Genomic DNA, 26,264 nt, shown 5'->3' with positions numbered 1-26,264 from the left:
TTACTTGTTCATAATACAGTCAGCCTTCTGTATGCACAGATTCCACCAACCGCAGGTTCCACCAAATGCAAATGGTAAATATTTCCAGAAAAATAATTCCAGAAATTTACAAAAGGCAAAACATGAATTTGCCATGCAGAGACAACTATTTACATAGCATTTACATTGTATTTATAGCCATTTACATATCATTTATGTTGTATTAGTTATTATAAGTAATCTAGAGATGATTTAAAATATACAGGAAGATGTAGATTATATGCAAATATTACACCATTTTATATAAGGGATTTAAGCATCTATGGATTTTGGTAAGTGCAGGGTCCCGGAACCAATACTATGTAGATACTGAGTGATGACTGTATTTGAAATTTGTTCCCATAACTGTATTACTGCAAAAAAAAGTTGTATTTAAAGTATTTTTAAAAAAATAAACAGAATCAAAAAATGGGCAAAGAAAAGAAAGAAATATGATGATAAAAGCAAAAAGCCAGGAGAACATTATTTGGCCACAGTCAATTCATTTTTATCATAGCACAAATTGTTTCATATGACATCTAAATACCTCTACTTACTGTCTGTTCTGCTGACTTATACAAAGAAGTAGGATTAAGAGAACCAGGTAAATTACTTCTAAGACTTTGTTTTCTCTTCCTGGAAATCAGAGTGGGTTCCATTTTTGAATCAGAATATGTATTATCCTTGTTTCTGCTCCCCTCTTCAAGATGATCACAACCTCTACTTCCCCTATTGAGGTCTTAAAAAAACAGAAGAGACATAAATATGGCCAAAAAGTAAAGAAAGAATCCCATTTAGAAGAGCTCAAATAAAATCATCAAAATTACTACACTACTTTCAAAGCTAGTTTTTTCATAGTCCACTGCTAAATTCTCATACTAACATGGATGAATATAAAGACATATCCCATTTTAAACTGCATACATAAAGCAAATATTCATTGTACAAAAAATATAAGATATGGGAAATATATTAAAAGGTAGTATTCTTTAGTAACCAAAGCAAAGCAACCAAACCATGTTTTTCCTTTTCCCATGACTGCATTTTACTATGATACAAAAAAAAAGTCTTAATAAAATTTTGAAAGTTAGTCTCTTAAAAAGTTTTTTAAATTCACTGTGATTTTAGAAATTACAACTAATTTAGCAATTAGTTGTCTTTTTTAAATGTAAGTTTTATATATACATATTTTTTAAATGAAAAGGGACAATAATTTGCAAGAGTAGAGTATTGATCACTGTTCTTTTAAAAGGAGAAAAAATACCTTTCCTCAGCAGGTGACTGTGATAAATAATTATTCATAAGGCTAACAATTTTCTTCACAGTTTATTTCTTTTTTTAAAAAAAATCAAGACCCTATAATTTTAAACCTCCAATAAATTTATCACCCTACAGAAAAGGAAGTACTCCCTTTTTTAAGTCAAAAAAGCATTATTTTGAAACCCATATCAAGTATTAACAAACCTGCTTAGTATTTCAGTTATCAAATATATGTGCTGTAAAAAAAAAAAACCTTCCAAAAGGTTCTACCTAACTAACTGAGGGTTATCCTAACTAACTGAAGGTTATCCTGAATTATTTTGCTCTCTGAATCTACACCATACAAGTACCAACTCAGAGTTCACACAAAGCAAGTCCCAAAGCAGCTTGCTTGAATTCATAACTTAAAATCTATGTAACATTGAATGGCCTGACCTCTCAATTCACTCAAAGTTCTTCAACACTATACACCTTCTCTTCAAACTATTCTTGCTCTTACTCTAGCTTTATAAACATCTAATGACTAACATTCATAATTTCTCTTTGTCTTTGTTTAAAAGGCAGGCATCGGGACAGGACTGAGGGCAAAAACTCCAAGACTGTTAACAGTCTTGCAATTTCTAAAGACAACACTCTTAACTGCCTCCCCCCAGGAAAATAAACTACCCCCAAATTATCAACACAGTATTTTGAAAAGCACAATAAATTTTATTTCTAATTCTGTAAACTGTAAAGGTAGTCAAAGACAATTTCTACTTATAAATACCATATCAAGTTATAATTTGTAACCATAAATGCTACAGCAAAAACTGAAGAGGGATTAGCTCAAGATGGCGAAGTTGAAGGACGCGAGCGCATCCCCTTTTTATGAAAACACCAAAATCACAACTAACTGCTGAACAACCAGGGACAAAAAAACGCTGGAACCTACCAAAAAAAGAATACCCTACATCCAAAGACAAAGAGGAGGTCACAGCAAGATGGTAGGAGGTACGCAACAGCAATAAACTCAAATCCTATACCCGCCAAGTGGATAACCCAAAAGTGGACAACAATTATACTACAGAAGTTACCCCACAGGAGTGAAAGTTCCGAGACCCACATCAGGCTTCCCAGCCTGGGGGTCCAACAACAGAAGGAGAAGTCCCCAGAGAATCTAGCTTTGAAGGCTAGTGGGGTTTGATCAAAGGACGGCCACAGGACTGGGAGAAACTCCACTCTTGGAGAGCACACGCAAAGTCTCGTTCAAACCAGGACCCAGGGAAAAAAGGAGTGATGCCGTAAGAGACTGGGCTAGACCTCCCTGCTATTACTGAAGGGTCTCCTGTGGAGGCGGATGGTGGCTGAGGCTCACAGTGGGGAAAAGGACACTGGAACCCACAGTTCTGGTAAGTACCAACTGGCGGGAGCCCACCCGGAGGCCACCATTAGCCCCACTAAACAGCTTGTAGGCTCCAGTACTGGGTCACCTCAGGCCAAACAAGCAATAGGGTGAGAAACCTGCCCCACTCATCAACAGACAAGCGGATTAAAGTTTTACTGAGGGCTAGGGGTAAGACGGCGGAAGAGTAAGACGCGAAAATCACCTTCCTCCCCACAGATACATCAGAAATACGTCTACACGTGGAACAACTCCTACAGAACACCTACTAAACTCCGGCAGAAGAACTCAGACCTCCCAAAAGGCAAGAAACTCCCCCACGTACCTGGGTAGGGCAAAAGAAAAAAGAATAAAGAGACCAAAGGGTAGGGACAGGACCTGCACCAGTGGGAGGGAGCCGTGAAGGACGCAAGGTTTCCACACACTAGGAAGCCCATTCGCGGGCGGAGACTGTGGGTAGCGGAGGGGGGAAGCTTCGGAGCCACGGAGGAGAGCGCAGCAACAGAGGTGCGGAGGGCAAAGCGGAGAGATTCCCGCACAGAGGATCGGTGCCGACCCAGCACTCACCAGCCCGAGAGGCTTGTATGCTCACCCGCTGGGGCGGGGCTGGGAGCTGAGGCTCGGGCTTCGGTTGGATCACAGGGAGAGGACTGGCAGCGTCAACACACCCTGAAGGGGGTTAGTGCACCACAGCCAGCCGGGAGGGAGTCGGGGAAAAGGCTGGACCTGCCAAAGAGGCAAGAGACTTCTTCTTCCCTCTTTGATTCCTGGTGCGAGAGGAGAGGGGATTAAGAGCGCTGCTTAAAGGAGCTCCAGAGACGGCGCGAGCCACGGCTAACAGCGCAGATCCCAGAGACGCGCATGAGACGCTAAGGCTACTGCTACCGCAACCAAGAAGGCTGTGTGCGAGCACAGGTCACTCTCCACACCTCCCTTCCCGGGAGCCTGTGCAGCCTGCCACTGCCAGGGTCCCGGGATCCAGGAACAACTTCCCCGGGAGAACGCACGGCGCGCCTCAGGCTGGTGCAACGTCCTGCCGGCCTATGCCGCCGCAGGCTCGCCCCGCATCCGTGCCCCTCCCTCCCCTCGGCCTGAGTGAGCCAGAGCCCCCGAATCACCTGCTCCTTTAACCACGTCCTGTCTGAGAATAGACGCCCTCCGGCATACACGCAGAAGCGGGGCCAAAGTCAAAGATGAGCCCCGGAAGCTCTGCGAACAAAGAGAAAGGGAAATCTCTCCCAGCAGCCTCAGGAGCAGCGGATTAAATCTCCACAATCAACTTGATGTACGCTGCATCTGTCGAATACATGAATAGACAGTGAACCATCCCAAATTGAGGAGGTGGACTTTGAGAGCAAGATTTATTATTTTTTACACTTTGCCTCTTTTTGTGACCGAGTGGATGAAAGGCTCTTGGTGCTGCAGCCAGGAGTCAGTGCTGTGCCTCTGAGGTGGGAGAGCCAACTTCAGGACACTGGTCCACAAGAGACCTCCCAGCTCCACATAATATCAAACGGCGAACATCTCCCAGAGATCTCCATCTCAACACCAGCACCCACCTTCACTCAACGACCAGCAAGATACAGTACTGGACACCCTATGCCAAACAACTACCAAGACAGGAACACAGCCCCACCCATTAGCAGAGAGGCTGCCTAAAATCATAATAAGGCCACAGACACCCCAAAACACACCACCAGATGTGGACCTGCCCAGCAGAAAGACAAGATCCAGCCTCATCCACCAGAACACAGGCACTAGTCCCCTCCACCAGGAAGCCTACACAAACCACTGAACCAACTTTAGCCACTGGGGACAGACACTCAAAACAACGGGAACTACGACCCTGCAGCCTGCAAAAAGGAGACCCCCAAACACAGTAAGATAAGCAAAATGAGAAGACAGAAAAACACACAGCAGATGAAGGAGCAAGATAAAAACCCACCAGACTTAACAAATGAAGAAGAAACAGGCAGTCTACCTGAAAAAGAATTCAGAATAATGATAGTAAAGATGATCTAAAATCTAGGAAATAGAATAGAGAAAATGCAAGAAACATTTAACAAGGACCTAAAAGGACTAAAGATGAAACAAGCAACAATGAACAACACAATAAATGAAATTTAAAATACTCTAGAAGGGACTGAGAAAATATTTAAAGAGATTATAGCTGAAAACTTCCCTAATATAGTGAAAGAAGTAGTTAATCAAGTCCAGGACGCACAGAGAGTCCCATACAGGATAAATCCAAGGAGAAATACACCAAGACACATATTAATCAAACTGTCAAAAATTAAATACAAAGAAAACATATTAAAAGCAGCAAGGGAAAAACAACAAATAACACACAAGGGAATCCCCATAAGGTTAACCACTGATCCTTCAGCAGAAACTCTGCAACCCCAAAGGGACTGGCAGGACATATTTAATGTGATGAAGGAGGAAAAACCTGCAACCAAGATTACTCTACCCAGCAAGGATCTCATTCAGATTTGACAGAGAAATTAAAACCTTTACAGACAAGAAAAAGCTGAGAGAGTTCAGCATCACCAAGCCAGCTTTACAACAAATGCTAAAGGAACTTCTCTAGGCAAGAAACACAACGAAGGAAAACACCTACAATAACGAACCCAAAACAATTTAAAAAATGGGAATAGGAACATACAAATCGATAATTACCTTAAATGTAAATGGACTAAATGCTCCCACCAAAAGACACAGATTGGCTGAATGCATACAAAAACAAGACCCATATATATGCTGTCTACAAGAGACCCACTTCAGACCTAAAGACACATACAGACTCAAAGTAGGGGATGGAAAAAGATATTCCATGCAAATGGAAACCAAAAGAAAGCTGGAGTAGCAATTCTCATATCAGACAAAATAGACTTTAAAATAAAGACTACTAGAAGAGACAAAGAAGGACACTACATAATGATCAAGGGATCGATCCAAGAAGAAGATATAACGATTGTAAATATTTATGCACCCAACATAGGAGCACCTCAATACATAAGGCAAATACTAACAGCCATAAAAGGGGAAATAGACAGTAACACATACACAGTAGAGGACTTTAACACTCCACTTCCACCAATGGACAGATCATCCAAAATGAAAATAAATAAGGAAACAGAGCTTTAAATAATACATTAAACAAGATGGACTTAATTGATATTTATAGGACATTCCATTCAAAAACAACATAATACACATTTTTCTCAAGTGCTCATGGAACATACACCAGTATAGATCATGTCTTCGGTCACAAAGCAAGCCTTGGTAAATTTAAGAAAATTCAAACTGTTATCAAGTATCTTTTCCGACCACAATGCTATGAGACTAGGTATCAATTACATGAAAAGATCTGTAAAAAATACAAACACATGGAGGCCAAACAATACACTACTTAATAACGAAGTGATCACTGAAGAAATCAAAAAGGAAATTAAAAAAATACCTAGAAACAAATGACAATAGAGACACGACGACCCAAAACATATGGGATGCAGCAAAAGCAGTTCTAAGAGGAAAGTTTATAGCAATACAATCCTACCTTAAGAAACAGGAAACATCTCGAATAAACAACCTAACCTTGCACCTAAAGCAATTAGAGAAAGAAGAACAAAAAAACGCAGAGTTAGCAAAAGGAAAGAAATTATAAAGATCAGATCAGAAGTACATGAAAAAGAAATGAAGGAAATGATAGCAAAGGTCAATAAAACTAAAAGCTGGTTCTTTGAGAAGATAAACAAAATTGATAAGCCATTAGTCAGACTCATCAAGAAAAAAAGGGAGAAGAATCAAATCAATAGAATTAGAAATGAAAAAGGAGAAGTAACAACTGACACTGCAGAAATACAAAAGATCATGAGAGATTACTACAAGCAACTCTATGCCAATAAAATGGACAACCTGGAAGAAATGGACAAATTCTTAGAAATGCACAACCTGCCAAGACTGAATCAGGAAGAAATAGAAAATATGAACAGACAAATCACAAGCACTGAAATTGAAACTGTGATTAAAAATCTTCCAACAAACAAAAGCCCAGGACCAGATGGCTTCACAGGCGAATTCTATCAAACATTTAGAGAAGAGCTAACACCTATCCTTCTCAAACACTTGCAAAATATAGCAGAGGGAGGAACATTCCCAATCTCATTCTACGCGGCCACGATCACCCTGATACCAAAACCAGACAAGCATGTCACAAAGAAAGAAAACTACAGGCCAATATCACTGATGAACATAGATGCAAAAATCCTCACAAAATACTAGCAAACAGAATCCAACAGCACATTAAAAGGATCACGCACCATGATCAAGTGGGGTTTATCCCAGGAATGCAAGGATTCTTCAATATATGCAAATCAATCAACGTGGTACACCATATTAACAAGTTGAAGGAGAAAAACCATATGAACATCTCAATAGATGCAGAGAAAGCTTTCGACAAAATTCAACACCCATTTATGATAAAACCCTGCAGAAAGTAGGCATAGAGGGAACTTTCCTCAACATAATAAAGGCCGTATATGACAAACCCACAGCCAACATCATCCTCAATGGTTAAAAACTGAAAGCCTTTCCACTAAGATCAGTAACAAGACAAGGTTGCCCACTCTCACCACTCTTATTCAACATAGTTTTGGAAGTTTTAGCCACAGCAATCAGAGAAGAAAAAGAAATAAAAGGAATCCAAATCCGAAAAGAAGAAGTAAAGCTGTCACTCTTTGCAGATGACATGATACTATACATAGAGAATCCTAAAGATGCTACCAGAAAACTACTAGAGCTAATCAATGAATTTGGTAAAGTAGCAGGATACAAAATTAATGCACAGAAATCTCTGGCATTCCTATACACTAATGATGAAAAATCTGAAAGTGAAATTAAGAAAACATTCCCATTTACCATCGCAACAAAAAGAATAAAATATCTAGGAATAAACCTACCTAAGGAGACAAAAGACCTGTATGCAGAAAATTATAAGACACTGATGAAAGAAATTAAAGATGATACAAATAGATAGAGAGATATACCATGTTCTTGGATTGGAAGAGTCAACATTGTGAAAATGACTCTACTACCCTAAGCAATCTACAGATTCAATGCAATCCCTATCAAACTACCACTGGCATTTTTCACAGAACTAGAACAAAAAATTTCACAATTTGTATGGAAACACAAAAGACCCCGAATAGCCAAAGCAATCTTGAGAACGAGAAACAGAGTTGGAGGAATCAGGCTCCCTGACTTCAGACTATACTACAAAGCTACAGTAATCAAGACAGTATGGTACTGGCTCAAAAACACAACTATAGATCAATGGAACAGGACAGAAAGCCCAGAGATAAACCCACGTGCATATGGTCACCTTATCTTTCAAAAAGGAGGCAGGAATGTACAGTGGAGAAAGAACAGCCTCTTCAATAAGTGGTGCTGGGAAAACTGGACAGGGACATGTAAAAGTATGAGATTAGTTCACTCCCTAACACCATACACAAAAATAAACTCAAAATGGATTAAAGACCTAAATGTAAGGCCAGACACTATAAAACTCTTAGAGGAAAACATAAGCAGAACACTCTATGACATAAATCACAGCAAGATCCTTTTTGACCCACCTCCTAGAGAAATGGAAATAAAAACAAAAATAAACACATGGGACCTAATGAAACTTCAAAGCTTTTCCACAGCAAAGGAAACCATAAATAAGACCAAAAGACAACCCTCAGAATGGGAGAAAATATTTGCAAATGAAGCAACTGACAAAGGATTAATCTCCAAAATTTACAAGCAGCTCATGCAGCTCAATAACAAAAAAACAAACAACCCAATCCAAAAATGGTCAGAAGACCTAAATAGACATTTCTCCAAAGAAGATATACAATTTGCCAACAAATACATGAAAGAATGCTCAACATCATTAATCATTAGAGAAATACAAATCAAAACTACAATGAGATATCATCTCACACCGGTCAGACTGGCCATCATCAAAAAATCTAGAAACAATAAATGCTGGAGAGGGTGTGGAGAAAAGGGAACACTCTTGCACTGCTGGTGGGAATGTGAAATGGTACAGCCACTATGGAGAACAGTATGGAGGTTCCTTAAAAAACTACAAATAGAACTACCGTATGACCCAGCAATTCCACTACTGGGCATATACCCTGAGAAAACCATAATTCAAAAAGAGTCATGTACCAAAATGTTCATTGCGGCTCTATTTACAATAGCCAGGAGATGGAAACAACCTAAGTGTCCATCATCGGATGAATGGATAAAGAAGATGTGGCATATATATACAATGGACTATTACTGAGCCATAAAAAGAAACGAAATTGACCTATTTGTAGTGATGTGGATGGACCTAGAGTCTGTCATACAGAGTGAAGTAAGTCAGAAAAAGAAAGACAGATACTGTATGCTAACACATATATATGGAATTTAAGAAAAAAAATGTCATGAAGAACCTAGGGGTAAGACAGGAATAAAGACACAGACCTACTAGAGAATGGACTTGAGGATATGGTTAGGGGGAAGGGTAAGCTGTGACAAGGTGAGAGAGTGGCATGGACATATATACACTACCAAACATAAAATAGATAGATAGTGGGAAGTAGCTGCATAGCACAGGGAGATCAGCCTGGTGCTTTGTGATGACCTAGAGGGGTGGGATAGGGAGGGTGGGAGGGAGGGAGACACAAGAGGGAAGCGAGATGGGAACATATGTATATGTATAACTGATTCACTTTGTTATAAAGCAGAAACTAGCACACCATTGTAAAGCAATTATCTCCAATAAAGAGGTAAAAAAAATGAACTTATTTACAAGACAGAAACAGAGTCACAGATGTAGAAAACAAACTTATGGTTACCAAAGGGGAAATATGAGTGGTGCGGAGGGATAAATTAGGAGCTTGGGATTAACATACACATACTACTATATATAAAATAGTTAACCAACAAGGAGCTACTGTGTAGCACAGGGAACTCCACTCAATATTCTCTAATAACCTATTATGGGTAAAGAATCTGAAAAAGAATGAATATATGTATATGTATAACTGAATCACTTTTCTGTACACCTGAAACTAACACAACATTGTAAATCAACCATACTCCAATAAAATTTTTTTAAGTAAAAAAAAAAAAAAAAAAAAAAAGGAAAAAAGAGTCATGTACCAAAATGTTCATTGCGGCTCTGTTTACAATAGCCAGGAGATGGAAGCAACCTAAGTGTCGATCAACAGATGAATGGATAAAGAAGATGTGGCACATATATACAATGGAATATTACTCAGCCATAAAAAGAAACGAAATTGAGCTATTTGTAATGAGGTGGATAGACCTAGAGTCTGTCATACAGAGTGAAGTAAGTCAGAAAGAGAAAGACAAATACTGTATGCTAACACATATATATGGCATTTAAGAAAAAAAAGTGTCATGAAGAACCTAGGGGTAAAACAGGAATAAAGACACAGACCTACTTGAGAATGGACTTGAGGATATGGGGAGGGGGAAGGGTAAGCTGTGACAAACCGAGAGAGAGGCATGGACATATATACACTACCAAACGTAAGGTAGATAGATAGTGGGAAGCAGCCGCATAGCACAGGGAGATCAGCTCGGTGCTTTGTGACTGCCTGGAGGGGTGGGATAGGGAGGGTTGGAGGGAGGGAGACGCAAGAGGGAAGGGATATGGGAACAAATATATATGTATGACTGATTCACTTTGTTATAAAGCAGAAACTAATTTTAAAAAAAGAATTAGAATATTGACTGCATTGCCACTTAGTATTCCCATGTCTAATAATACTATCAATGGAAAACAGTGGAAACTCAATAAATACATGACTACTGAAAAAAAAAAGATGTGGCACATATATACAATGGAATATTACTCAGCCATAAACAGAAACGAAATTGAGTTGCTTATAGTGAGGTAGGTGGACCTAGACTGTCATACAGAGTGAAGTAAGTCAGAAAGAGAAAGACAAATACCATATGCTAACACATATATATGGAATCTAAGAAAAAAAATGTCATGAAGAACCTAGGGGTAAGACGGGAATAAAGACACAGACCTACTAGAGAATGGACTTGAGGATATGGGGAGGGGGAAGCGTAAGCTGTGACAAAGCGAGAGAGTGGCATGGACATATATACACTACCAAATGTAAAATAGATAGCTAGTGGGAAGCAGCCACATAGCACAGAGAGATCAGCTCGGTGCTTTGTGACCACCTAGAGAGGTGGGATAGGGAGGGTGGGAGGGAGGGAAATGCAACAGGGAAGAGATATGGGAACATATGTGTATGTACAACTGATTCACTTTGTTATAAAGCAGAAACTAACACACCATTGTAAAGCAATTATATTCCAATAAAAATGTAAAAAAAATAAAGAAGTTTTACTGAGCACAACCCTGCCCACCAGAAGGATGAGACCCACCTCCACCCACCACCAGTCCCTCCCATCAGGAAGCTTGTAGAAGCCTTTTAAATAGCCTCACCCACCAGAGGGCAGACAGCAGAAGCAAGAAGAACTACAATCCTGCAGCCTGCGGAACGAAATCTACAATCACAGAAAATTAGACAAAATAAGGACTTCCCTGGTGGCGCAGTGGTTAAGAATGCACCTGCCAATGCAGGAAAAGGGGTTAGAGCCCTGGTCTGGGAAGATCCCACATGCCACAAAGCAACTAAACCAGTGTGCCACAACTATTGAGCCTACACTCTAGAGCCCGTGAGCCACAACTACTGAGCCCGCATGCCAAAACTACTGAAGCCCATACAGCTAGAGCCCGTGCTCCACAACAAGAGAAGCCACCGCAATGGGAAGCCCACGCACCACAACAAAGAGTAGCCCCCCTCGCCCCAACTAGAAAAAGCCTGTGTGCAGCAACAAAGACCGAATGCAGCCATAAGTACATAAATAAATTTATTTTTAAGAAAAAGAAAGAAAGAAAATTAGACAAAATGAAATGGCAAAAGTATATTTCCCAGATGAAGGAACAAGACAAAACCTCAGAAAAACAACTGAAGTGGAGATAAAAAACCTTCCAGAAAAAGAATTCAGAATAATGATACTGAAGAAGATGCAGGATCAAGGAAAAAGAATGGAGGCAAGGATGGAGAAGATGCAAGAAATGTTTAACAAAGACTTAGAAGAACTAAAGAACAAACAAACAGAGATGAACAATACAATAACTGAAATGAAAAGTACACTAGAAGGAATCAATGGCAGAATAACTGAGGAGATAACAGAAGAACAGATAAGTGACCTGGAAGACAGAATGGTAGAAATCACTGCTGCAGAACAGAATAAAGAAAAAAGAATGAAAAGAAATGACAGTCTAAGAGATCTCTGGGACAACATTAAACACACCAACATTCACATTATAGGGGTCCCAGAAGGAAAAGAGAGACAGAAAGGACCTGAGAAAAAATTTGAAGAGATAATTGCTGAAAACTTCCCTAACATGGGAAAGGAAACATTCACCCAAGTCCAGGAAGAGCAGAGAGTCCCAGGCAGGATAAACCAAGAAGAAACACACTGAGACACATAGTAATCAAACTGAAAAGAATTAAAGATAAAGAAAAAATATTAAAAGTAACAAGGGAAAAATGACAAGTAACATACAAGGGAACTCCCATAAGGTTATCAGCTGACTTTTCAGCTGAAACTCTACAGGCCAGAAGGGCATGGCATGATATATTAAAAGTGATGAAAGGGAAGAACCTACAACTAAGAATATTCTACCCAGCAAGACTCTCATTCAAAAGCTTCACAGACAAGCAAAAGCTAAGACAGTTCAGCACCATCAGGCCAGCTTTGCAACAAATGCTAAAGAAACTTCTCTAGGCAGGAAAGAGACCAGCAATTTAAAACAACCTTGTACATATATAGACTACTATATCAAAACCTCATGGGAATAGCAAACCCCAAAACTACGATACACACACACACACACACACACACACACACACACACACACACAAAGAAAAAGGAAAAGCAACCCAAACACAACACTAAAGATGGTCATCCAACCAGAGGAAAAGAGAACAAGAGAGGAAGGGAAGAAAAAAGACGTACGAAAACAAACCCAAAACAATTAAGAAAATGGCAATAGGAACTTACATATCGATAATTACCTTAAATGTAAATGGATTAAATGCTCCAATCAAAAGACATAAAGACTGGCTGAATGGATACAAAAGCAAGACCCAGGGCTTCCCTGGTGGCACAGTGGTTGAGAGTCCGCCTGCCGATGTAGGGAACAGGGGTTCGTGCCCCGGTCCGGGAAGGTCCCACATGCCGCGGAGCGGCTGGGCCCGTGAGCCATGGCTGCTGAGCCTGCGCGTCCGGAGCCTGTGCTCCGCAACGGGAGAGGCCACAACAGTGAGAGGCCCGCGTACCGCAAAAAAAAAAAAAAAAAAAAAAAGCAAGACCCATACATATGCTGTCTGCAAGAGACCCAGTTCAGACCTAGGGACACATAAAGACTGAAAGTGAGAAGATGGAAAAAGGTATTCGATGCAAATGGAGATCAAAAGAAAGCTGCAATAGCAATACTCATATCAGACAAAGTAGACTTTAAAATAAAGACTGTTATAAGAGACAAAGAAGGACACCACATAATGATCAAGGGATGAACCCAAGAAGATATAACAATTGTAAATATATATGCACCCAACATAGGAGCACCTCAATATATAAGGCAAATGCTAACAGCCGTGAAAGGGAAAATGACAGTAACACAATAATACTGAGAACTTTAACACTCCACTTTCATCAATGGACACGTCATCCAGACAGAAAATCAATAAGGAAACATAGGGCTTAAATGACACATTAGACCAGATGGACTTAACTCATATTTATAAAGCATTCTATCCAAAAGCAGCAGAATACACATTCTTCTCATGTGCACATGGAATGTTCTCCAGGACTGACCACATGCTGGGCCACAGAGAGCCTTGGTAAATTTAAGAAAATTGAAATCATATCAAGCATCTTTTCCAACCACAACACTATGAGATCAGAAGTAAATTACAAAACAAAAACTGTAGGCAATTCCCTGGTGGCGCAGTGGATAAGAACCCATATGCCAATGCAAGGGACATGGGTTCAAGCCCTGGTCCAGGAAGATCCCACATGCCGCAGAGCAACTAAGCCCACATGCCACAACTACTGAGCCTGCGCTCTAAAGCCCATGAGCCACAACTACTGAGCCTGCATGCAACAACTACTAAAGCCCATGCATATACAGCCCATGCTCCACAACAAGAGAAGCCACTGCAATGAGAAGCCCACACACCACAATGAAGAGTAGCCCCTGCTTGCCACAACTAGAGAAAGCCCGTGTGCAGCAACGAAAACCAACACAGCCAAAAATAAATAAATTAATTAAAAAAGAAGAAAAAAGAAAAAGAAAAAACCTGTCAAAAACACAAACACATAGAGGCTAAACAATATGCTACTAAACAACCAATGGATCACTGAGGAAATCAAAAAATACCTAGAGACAAATGAAAACAAAGCACAATGATCCAAAACCTATGGGATGCAGCAAAGTTCTAAGACGGAAGTTTACAGCAATACAAGTTTACCTCAGGAAACAAGAAAAATCTCAAATGAACAACCTAACCTTACACCTAAAGCAACTGGACAAAGAATAACAAGCAAAACCTAAAGCTAGTAGAAGGAAAGAAATCATAAAGACCAGAGCAGAAATAAATGAAACAGAGACAAAGAAAACAATAGCAAAGATCAATGAAACTAAAAGCTGGTTCTTCGAGAAGATAAACAAAATTAATAAACCTTTAGCCAGACTCATCAAGAGAAAAAGGAAGGATTCAAACCAATAAAATTAGAAATGAAAAAGGAGAAGTTACAACTGACACTACAGAAATACAAAGGATCATAAGAGAGTATCCATAGGGCAATAAAATGGACAACCTGGAAGAAATGGACAAATTCTTAGAAAGGTACACTCTCCCAAGACAGAACCAAGAAGAAATAGAAATTATGAACAGACCAATCACAAGTAATGAAATTCAAACTGTGATTTAAAAACTCCCAACAGGGCTTCCCTGGTGGCGCAGTGGTTGAGAGTCCGCCTGCCGATGCAGGGGAAACGGGTTCGTGCCCCGGTCTGGGAAGATCCCACATGCCGCGGAGCGGCTGGGCCCGTGAGCCATGGCCGCTGGGCCTGTGCGTCCGGAGCCTGTGCTCCGCAACGGGAGAGGCCACAACAGTGAGAGGCCCACATACCACAGGAAAAAAAAAAAAAAAAAAAAAAAAAAACTCCCAACAAACAAAAGTTCAGGACCAGATGGCTTCACAGGCGAATTCTATTCAACATTTAGAGAAGAGCTAACAGCTATCCTTCTAAAATTGTTCCAAAAAATTGCAGAGGAAGGAAAACTCCCAAATTCATTCTGTTACCAAAACCAGACAAAGATACTACAAAGAAAAAGAAAATTACAGGCCAGTATCACTGATGAATATAGATGCAAAAATCCTCAACAGAATACTAGCAATCAGAATCCAACAACACATTAAAAGGATCATATACCATGATCAAGTGGGATTTATCCCAGGGGTGGAAGGATTTTTCAATACCTGCAAATCAGTCAATATGATACACCACATCAACAAATTGAAGAATAAAAATCATATGATCATCTCAATAGCTGGAGAAAAACCTTTTGACAAAATTCAGCACCCATTTATGATAAAAACTCTCCAGAAAGTGGGAATAGAGGGAACATACCTCAACATAATAAAGGCCATATATGACAAACCTACAGCTAACATTATACTCAACAGTGAAAAGATAAAGGCATTTCCTCAAAGATCAGGAACAAGACAAGGATGTCCACTCTTGCCACTTTCAACATAGTTTTCAAAGTCCTAGCTACAGCAATCACAGAAGAAAAAGAAATAAAAGGAATCCAAATTGGAAAAGAAGAAGTTAAATTTTCACTGTTTGCAGATGACATGATACTATACATAGAAAATCCTAAAGACGCTACCAGAAAACTACTAGAGTTCATCAATGAATTTGATAAAGCTGCAGGTTACAAAATTAATACACAGAAATCTGTTGCATTTCTATACACTAATAACAAAAGATCAGAAAGAGAAATTCAAGAAACAATCCCATTTACCAACACATCAAAAAGAATAAAACACCTAGGAACAAACCTACCGAAGAAGACAAAAGACCTGTACTCCAAAAACTATAAGACACTGATGAAAGAAATCAAAGACGACATGAACAGATGGAAAGATATACCATATTCTTGGATTGTAAGAATCAATATTGTCAAAATGATTATACCAACCAAGGCAATCTACAGATTCAGTGCAATCCCTGTCAAATTACCAATGGCATTTTTCACATAACTAGAACAAAAAAATCTGAAAATTTGTATGGAGACACAAAAGACCCAGAATAGCCAAAGCAATCTTGAGAAAGAAAAATGGAGCTGTAGGAATCAGGCTCCCTGACTTCAGACTATGCTACAAAGCTATAGTCATCAAAACAGTATGGTACTAGCACACAAATAGAAACATCAATGGAATAGGATAGAAAGCCCAGAAATAAACCCATGCACCTATGGTCAATTAATCCATGACAAAGGAGGCAAGACTATATAATGGAGGAAACACAGTCTCTTCAATAAATGGTGCTGGGAAAACTGGACAGCTACATGTTTAAAAAATTAGATTAGAACATTCTTTAACACCATACACAAAAATAAACTCAAAATGGATTAAAGACCTAAATGTGGGACTAGACACTATAAAAACTCTTAGAGGAAAACATAGGATGAACACTCTCAGACGTAAATCACGGCAGTATCTTTTTCGATCTGTCTCCCAGAGTAATGGAAATAAAAACAAAAATAAACAAATGAGACCTAACTAAACTCAAAAGTTTTTGCACAGCAAAGGAAACCATAAACAAGACAAAAAGACAACCCTCAGAATGGGAGAAAATATTTGCAAATGATGTGACCGACAAGGGATTAGTCTCCAAAATTTCCAAACAGCTCATGTGGCTTAATATCATCAAAACAAACAACCCAATCAAAAATGGGCAGAAGATCTAAACAGACATTTCTCCAAAGAAGACATACAGATGGGCAAGAGGCACATGAAAAGATGTTTAACATTGATAATTATTAGAGAAATGCAAATTAAAAGTACAATGAGATGTCACCTCACACCAGTCAGAATGGCGATCATGAAAAAATCCACAAACAATAAATGATGGAGAGGGTGTGGAGAGAAGGGAACCCTCCTACACTATTGGTGTGAATGTAAATTGGTGCAGCCACTATGGCGACAGTATGGAAATTCCCTAAGAAGCCAAAAACAGAGCTACCATATAGTCCTGCAATCCTACTCCTGGGCATATACCCAGAGTAAAACATGGTCCAAAAGGATATATGCACCCCAATATTCATTACAGCGCTGTTTATAATAGCCTAGACACAGAAACAACCTAAATGTCCATCGACAGAAGAATGGATAAAGAAGATGTGGTACATATATGCAATGGAATACTACTCAGCCATTAAAAAGAATGAAGTAATTGCCATTCACAGCAACATGGATGGACCTAGAGACTGTCATACTGAGTGAAGTAAGTCAGACAGAGAAAGAGAAATATGGTATGATATCGCTTATATGCAGAATCTTTAAAAAAAAGTTGCAAATGAACTTATTTACAGAACAGAAACAGACTCATAGACTTAGAGAACAAACTTAGGGTTACCCGGGGGAAGGGTGTGGGTCGGGGGACAGTTAGGGAGTGTGGGACTGACATGTACACACTACTGTATTTAAAATGGATAACCAACAAGGACCTACTATACAGCACAGGGAACTCTCCTCAATATTCTGTAACAACTTAATTGGGAAAACAATTTGAAAAATAATAGATATATGTATACATATAACTGAATCACTTTGTTGCGTACCTGAAACTAACAAAACATTGTTAATCAACTATAATAAATATAAAACTGAAAGTTACAAAAAACTGATGAAAGAAATAGGGCTTGAAAAAAACTCTATCATACAGGAGTTTTCCTTCTAACAGTTTACTAATTGCACATCAGCCAAGACTCTCGCATGGGAAACAGGGATAAATTTATTAGGTAGAGCTAGACATTGTAAAAACAAGACTCTACCTGATAACAAATACAATTTTACTTGTAAATATTACTAGCATATAAAATTAAAGAGGTAACAAATTCCTATAAAAAAAAAGATGTTAAATATTTCCAATGTATTATATTCAAAAAAGCAAATGCTACAAGGCAAACAATGTACTACAAAAGAAAAGTACATCTAGTGTGGGGAATATAGTCAATAACTATGTAGTATCTTTGTATGGTGACAGATCATAACTAGACTTATCGTGGTGATCATTTTGAAATGTATAGAAATATTGAATTACTATGTCATGTAACAGGAACTAACATAATGCTGTAGGTCAATTATAATTCAAAAACAAAGAAACTCAGAAAAAGAGATAATATTTGTGGTTATCAGAGGCAGGGGGAGGCAGAGTTGCAAGACGGCAGTCAACATGTACAAACTTCCTGTTATAAGATAAATAATTTCTAGGGATGTAATGTATAACATGATAAACATAATTAACACTGCTGTGTGTTATATAGGAAAGTTGTTAGGAGAGTAAATCCTAAGAGTTCTCATCAGAACGAAAATTTTTTTTCTATTTCTTTACTTCTGTATCTATATGAGAAGATGGATGTTCACTAAATTCATTGTGATAATCATTTCATGATGTATGTAAGTCAAATCATTATGCTGTACACCTTAAACTTATACAGTGCTGTCAATTATATCTCAAAAAAACTGGAAGAAAAAACTGTTTACAATGGTATACCTGGGATTTAATTCAGAACTCTCATTAATTTATGGGCTCACATTAAACAATTGGTATTAGACACAATTATCTATAGGATGAAAATACAATGAGTTTCAATAAAGTTTCAATAGCTAATTTTCTTAAAAACACTTTACTTAAGAGGAGAACCTTCAGGGATACTAAGAAACTATAAAGTGTTTCTTTTATTGTGCATTTTCCCTGCTGTAAGTCTAAACTTCCACTGTGACTTTGAAGGAATACTGAAGGGCACAAATTAGAAAGCTTTTTATTTAACTATTCCTACTCTACCCAAGAAAGCAATGAAGGTTTAACAGTGTCTTGATAGTATCTGATTGAGCCCACTTGTACAAATATAAGCCCACTTATATTTTTATATTGTAATTAAAGATAATTATTTCTGGGAAAAGGACAATTTGTAAAAAATAATAATAATAATAAGTGTCCTTCATTATATGCAGATAGTACTTAGTGACCAATTGAAAGATTATGTCTACAGAGTCACGATACTTTAGAGATTGCCCTCATAAGAGTTGCAGCTGGTTTCTTGTACACATCAAAGATATTAGTCTAGTTTCCTTTTAGGTTTTCCTCCTCTATGAAAAAGACTATTTAAAATGTGAAAACAGCTGTGTTTCAAATGAAGTACAAAGAATTTTTACATAGTGTCACTGAAGGACCCCATTTCTTGTGAATAATTTATAAAATCATTCAGAAAACAAAATATCTCAACTAGTTTGAAGCTATCAATAATCCAAGAGACCCCTGAAGATGTTAGTTTCACATTTGACTAATGTATAAATTTGTTTTGGTGAAAACTTTTATAAATTATTTTACGATCTTTATAAGAAGAGACAAAAAGGACAAAAGAAGTCAATTCATTAACCCGACAGGCAAGGAGGCCTACAGTGAATTTTCAGAAGTCTGGGATGTATTTACCTTTAAATTTGGGCTAATAGTGGCTTGTATTGGCATCCTCCTAGAGTCGAGAGAAATTCTAATGAATAAAGAATGTATTTCATAGTAGGAGGATAGACAGTGGGAAGCTAATAATAATAATCAAGTTAGCAGTAATATCATTTACTAGACATATCCACAGGAGTGACATTTAGAAAGAGTCAAACTAACATTATAACTTGATAGCTATGTGCCCAGCACCAACAAAGAAAAAAGAAAGAAAATAATAATATTCAAATTTAACTTCTGGATTTTGTAAATAAATCAAGAGATGTATACTACAGTATACAAATGGTAAATTTAGCAGTTTTCTTTGTGTCACTAAAAAATCTCTTTACTTTCATGTATAAAGTTAGTTAAAAATATATTATTAAAAATGCAACAGACAAAAATTCAATTGGCAACAGTTTTCTGAGGTTCACAAACCTTTAGGTTGAGTATCAGACATTACAAGAGAAATGCTATCATCATCTCTTCGCTTTTCTTTAGTGTGTGCAGCCTGCTTTGCATAATTATTGTCTGTCTGACTTGGCTGTGAACTCCTGCAAAACAAAATAATATTATACTCAATTCTTCTGAACACAAATGAATTTAGAAGCCAGCTGACATATATTCAAGATAAAAATAACAGGTTACAAATGGCATCCCATACAGCAGAGGATGTGATCTGAACAGTAAGAAGAATATTAAAATATGACTTGAGAAATAAGTTCTCATTCCTGTTCTACCTTTAAATTCTCCATGCTTCTTTGGAAAGAAAAAACAAGATAAGCACAACACAGAATTGTGCACATGCAAAATGAACAAAGAATAATAGAAGTATTAAATACATCGAAGAGGTCTAAAAAGTAAAAATTCCACAAACACAAGTACATGATAATCACACTTATGTGTAATCAAAAAATAAGTCAAAGGTAATTGTTAATATGTTTCAAGCATGGTTCACATATCAAAAGTTATGTACAAAATAAAGTTTGGAGTGTAGTTACAAATTTTACCTACAGAGAAAATAATTTAAAATATGACCTACTGGGGCTCCCCTGGTAGCGCAATGGTTGGGAGTCCACCTGCCGGTGCGGGGGACACGGGTTCGTGCCCCGGTCCAGGAGGATCCCACATGCTGTGGGGCAGCTGGGCCCATGAGCCATGGCCACTGAGCCTGTGCATCTGGAGCCTGTGCTCCGCCACGGGAGAGGCCACAACAGTGAGAGGCCCGCATACCGCAAAAAAAAAAAATATATATATATATATATAAAACCTACTGGTTAAATACATAAAATATAATACTGTGTGAAAAACAAGTTTTGGATGATGAGCATAATATCACTATTAATGAAAACATAATACAATAGTAGTAGGGGATTTCAATACCTCACCCCACTTTCAGTAATCATTAGATCATCCAGACCAAAAAAAAAAAAAAAATCAAAAAGGAAACATTGGACTGGACCATAAACTTGAACAAATAGACCTGACATGCATTTATAAAATATAAACACAGAACATTCTCCATGATAAGTCACATGATAGGCCACAATGCAAGTCTTAGCAAATTTAAGAAGACTAAAATCTACAAAATATCTTTCCCAACCAAACAGTATAAAATGAGATATCAATAACAGGAGGAAAGCTGAAAAATTCACAAGTATATGGAGGTTAAACAATATGCTACTGAAAACCAACTGGCCAAAGAAAAAATCAAAACTTGAAACAAATGAAAATGTGAGCATAAAATGTCAAAATCTATGGCATGTTCTACGAGGGAAGTTAATAGCAATAAATGCCTACATTAAAAAACAAGAAAGAACTCCAATAAACAACCTCACTTTACACCTCTTGGAACTAGACAAAGAACAAATGAAGCCCAAACTAAGCACAAGGAAAGAAACAACAAAGATCAGAGCAGAAGTAAGTAAAATAGAAATAAGAAAAACAACAGAAAAGATCAACAAAACTAAGAGCTAGTTTTTCTTTAAAATAAAGTTGACAAACCTTTAGCTAGACAAACCGAGAAAAAAAAGACTCAAATAAATCAAAACAGATCATCAAGAGACTACAATAAGTAATTATATATCAACAATATGGATAACCTAAGAGCTGGTTTTCTGGGGGCAAAAAACCTTTTAGCTAGACTAAAGGAAAAAAGAGAAGAAAAAGAGAGAGGACTTGTAAATAAAATCATTACAACTGGTAGCACAGAAATATGAAGTATCATAAGTGACTATTACAAACAATTGTACATCAAGTCATATAACCTAGAAGAAATGGACAAATATCTAGAAACATACAACCTACCAAACTGAATCATGAAGAAAAAGAAAATCTGAACAGATCAATAACAAGGAGACTAAATTAGTAATCAAAAACCTCCCAATGCAGAGAAGCCCAGTACCAAATGGTTTCACTGGTAATTCTACCAAACAATTAAAGAAAAATTAATGACAATCCTTCTCAAACTCTTCCAAAAATTTTAAGAGGAGGGAACACTTCTATACTCATTTTGCAAGGCCATCACTACACTAATACCAAAGCCAGTTAAGAACACTACAGGAAAAGAAAACTATACACCAAATACCCTTAATGCATAGAGATGCAAAAATTCTCATCAAAGTATTAGGAAACCAAATTCCACAACACACGTTAAAAGGATCAAACACCATGAGCAAGTGCAACTTATTCCAGAGATGCAAGAATGGTACAATATCCAAAAATTAATCAATGTGATAAACCACATTAATAAAATGAAAGATAAACATCATCTGATCCCTCAAAAGATGCAGAAAAAACATTTGACAAAATTCAACATCCTTTCCTGATAAAACCCTCAAAAACCTGGATATAAAAGGAACATACCACAACATAATAAAGGCCAATGCCACAAACCCACAGCTAACATCATATTAAACAGTGAAAAATTAAAAGCTTCACCTCTAAGATGAAGAACAAGACAAGGGTGCCCACTCTCACCACTCTTATTCAACGCAGTACTGGAAATCCTGGCTAGACAAATTAGACAAGAAAAAATAAATAAATAAAAGGCATCCAAATCAGAAAGGAAAAAGTAAAACTGTCATTATTTGCAGATGATATGATCTTATAGAAAGAAAATCCTAGAAAATCCAGCAAAAAACTGTGAGAACTAATAAATGAATTCACTAAAGTTGCAGGATACGAAGTCAACATACTACAATCAGTTGCATTTCTATACACTAACAATGAACTATCTGAAAGAGAAATTAAGAAAAAATCCCATTTACAACTATAGCAAAAAGAATAAAATTATACTTATGAATAAATATAACCTAGAAGGAGAAAAACCTGTACACTGAAAACTATAAGATACTGATGAAAGAAACTGAAGACACAAATAAATGGGAAGATATTCTGTACTCATGGATTGGAAAAATTAATTTTGTTAAAATGTTCATCCTACCCAAAGCAACCTACAGATTCAAAGCAATCCCTATCAACATTCTAATGGCCTTTTTCACAGAAATAGAACAGTCTTAAATTTTGTATGGCACTACTAAAGACCCCAAATAGCCAAAGCAATCTTGAGAAAGAAAAACAAAGCCAGAGGAATCACACTTCATGATTTCAAACTATATTACAAAACCATAGTAATCAAGACAATATAATATTGGCATAAAAACAGACACATAAATGAATGAAACAGAATAGAGAGCCAGAAATTAATCCATGCATATATGGTCAACTCCTGTATGATAAAGGCGCTAAGAATACACAATGGGAAAAGGAGAGCCTCTTCAATAACTGATGTTGGGAAAACTTGACAGCCACATGCAAAAGAATGAAACTGCATCAACATCTTATACCATATACAAAAATCAACACAAAATGGATTAAACACTTAAATGTATGACCTGAAACCATAAAACTCCTAGACGAAAACATGAGAGTAAGTTCCTTCACAATGATCTTGGCAATGATTTTTTGGATTAAACACCAAAACAAAGGCAACAAAAGAAAATTAAAAAGTGGGACCAAAAAGCTGCACAGCAAAGGAAACCTTCAACAAAATTAAAAGGCAACCCATGGGGCTTCCCTGGTGGTGCAGTGGTTGAGAGTCCGCCTGCCGATGCAGAGGACATGGGTTCGTGCCCCGGTCCGGGAAGATCCCGCATGCCACGGAGCGGCTGGGCCCATGAGCCATGGCCACTGAGCCTGCGCATCAGGAGCCTGTGCTCCACAATGGGAGAGGCCACAACAGTGAGAGGCCTGCGTACCGCAAAAAAAAAAAAAAAAAAAAAAAAGGCAACCCATGGAATAGGAGAAAATATTTGTAAAGCATGTATCTGATAAGGGAGTTAATATCCAAAATATATAAAGAATTCATACAACTCAACCAAAAAAGTAGAACAATTTCATTAAAAAATAGGCAGAAAAACTGAACAGAAGTTTTTCCAAAGAAGACTACAAATGACCAACAGGTACATGAAAAGGAGCTCAACATCCACTAATCATCAGGGAAATGTGTATCAAAACCACAGTGAGGTATAATCTCACATATGTGAGAAAGACTATTATCAAAAGATAAGAAAGAAGTGTTGGCAAGGATGTGGAGTGCTGTGAGAATGTAAATTACTGCAGCCACTATGGAAAACAGTATGAAGGTTCCTCAAAAAATTAAAAATAGAACTAATATATATGATCCAGCAATTCCACTTCTTAGTATGTATCCTTAGGAAACAAAATCACTCTCTCAAAAAGATATACACACCCCCATGTTCACTGCAGCACTATTTGCAACAGCCAAGACATGGAAACAACATAAATGTCCATCAATAGATGAATGGATAAAGAAAATGTGACACACACACACACGATGGAATATTATTCAGTCATAAAAAAAGAAATTCTGCCATTTGTGACAACATGAATGAAGCTTGGACAAAGATAAATACTGTACAATCTCACTTATATGTGGAATCTAAATTTAAAAACAGACGAACACACACCTAGATACAGACAACAGATTGGTGGCTGCCAGAGCCAGGGGCATGAAATGACTGAAGGTGGTAAAAAGGTACAAGTTTCCAGCTGTAAGAGAAATAAGTCCTGGGGATGTAAGGTACAGCATGATGACTATAGATGACAATAGTGTACTATATATTTGAAAGTTGCTAAGGTAGTAGATCTTAAAAGTTCTCATCAAGAGAAAAAAAACTGGGACTTCCCTGTTGGTCCAGTGGTTAAGACTCTGCAGGGGGCCTGGGTTTGAGCCCTGGTCAGGGAACTAGATCCCGCATGCTGCAACTAAGAGCCAGCGCAGCCAAATAAATAAATATTTTTTTTAAAAGAGAGGAAAAAAAACTGTAACTATGTGCGGTGATGGATGTTAACTAAACTTACTGTGTTACTCATTTTGCAGTATATACATATATGAGATCATTACGTTGTACACCTAAAACTAATACAGTGTTCTGTCAGTAACATATCAATAAACTAGTTTTTAAAAGCAAACTGATAAACAATTGGGAAAGCAATTTGGTACTAATTAGAATAGCCATAGAATGAATTCAATCTTTACCAACAATCTTCTCACCCATGATAACTATAATTAACAGAACAACTCATTATGGTATTATTTAAGTGGGTAAAAATTTTGAAATAAAAAACTATATAAAATTATTAACCTACAACATTCCTTTATAGTAGAATATATTATACAGTAATTACTCCATTTTCAAAACTATTTAACAACATAGAAATTTTTTAAATTTTATTGAAGTACAGTTGATTTACAATGTTGTGTTAATTTCTGTTGTATACCAAAGTGATTCAGTTATATGTATATATATTCTTTTTCATGTTCTTTTCCATCATGGTTTATCACAAGACATTGAATATAGTTCCTCGTGCTATACAGTAGGATCTTGTTGTTTATCCATCCTATATATAATAATTTGCATCTGCTAATCCCAAACTCCCAATTCTTCCCTCCCCCACCCTCACTTAGAAATTTTTACATTTATAAAAGTACTAAAAAGTCAGACACCAAGAATAAATCAAAGATCCCTGTACAATAAAATATGAAGTACGTACCAAGTGACCTCAGGAAGATTGCGGAGTAGGAAACACCTACCATGTTCTCACCTAGACAACAACTGCACTGGCAGAATCTGTATGATGTAACTACTTTGTAATTCTGGAGTCTATGGAAGGCTTACAACTTCCAGTCAAAAGGTTCAACAGTAAATTGCAGTTAATTTTGGTCAATTTAGGCAGTTTGGATGGTAGCAGTTACCTATGCCCAGCTTGGAGGCAAGCAGCAATGCCCAAGTTCCTAGAACAGTTTGCACAGGCTTACAATTACCAACATGAGCAATAAGGACCTCATCCTCCAAATATTGGGAATCTGTATTCTGATCACTGATTGCTATCTCTGATCATGGATAAGCAGACATAGAGACAGGCAGCCATTGCCGCAACAACCACCACCATTGTTGTAACAATCTGCGCAACCACCACCATTGTTGCAACAGTCTCCCCATCCAGCTAAAACAACTTCCAAGAGATTTAAAGAACTAGCACCTATTTTATTTCCTCCCTTCATTTTTCCCATTTTCTCCTTATGGGAACCAAACATTTAAGGACTAGGACATTAAAACGTAATCACATGTACAAGGAAATTTAGAAAGTCACAGACATAACCGGGGAAAGACACAGGTTCAGAAAAAA

General features: G+C 37.6%; 1 protein-coding gene across 3 annotated transcripts in view; it reads right to left on the bottom strand.

Moving 5' to 3' along the window:
* Positions 1 to 26,264, bottom strand: part of SENP7 (SUMO specific peptidase 7) — a gene marked incomplete at both ends in the record, with an annotated part of 159,029 nt that overhangs the window by 37,899 nt on the left and 94,866 nt on the right. For all 3 annotated transcript variants that reach the window (XM_079704829.1, XM_079704830.1, XM_079704831.1), the window contains 2 exons: positions 576 to 757; positions 19,989 to 20,104. In XM_079704829.1, coding sequence (XP_079560955.1) covers positions 576 to 757; positions 19,989 to 20,104 — 298 coding nt within the window. The remainder of the gene's footprint in view (positions 1 to 575; positions 758 to 19,988; positions 20,105 to 26,264) is intronic.

This window comes from Hyperoodon ampullatus (genome assembly GCF_949752795.1).
Source record: "Hyperoodon ampullatus genome assembly, chromosome: 5".
Classification (NCBI taxonomy): domain Eukaryota; kingdom Metazoa; phylum Chordata; class Mammalia; order Artiodactyla; family Ziphiidae; genus Hyperoodon; species Hyperoodon ampullatus.
The sequence above is the reverse complement of the archived record's forward strand: the minus strand, read 5'-3'. Positions and strand labels throughout refer to the sequence as shown.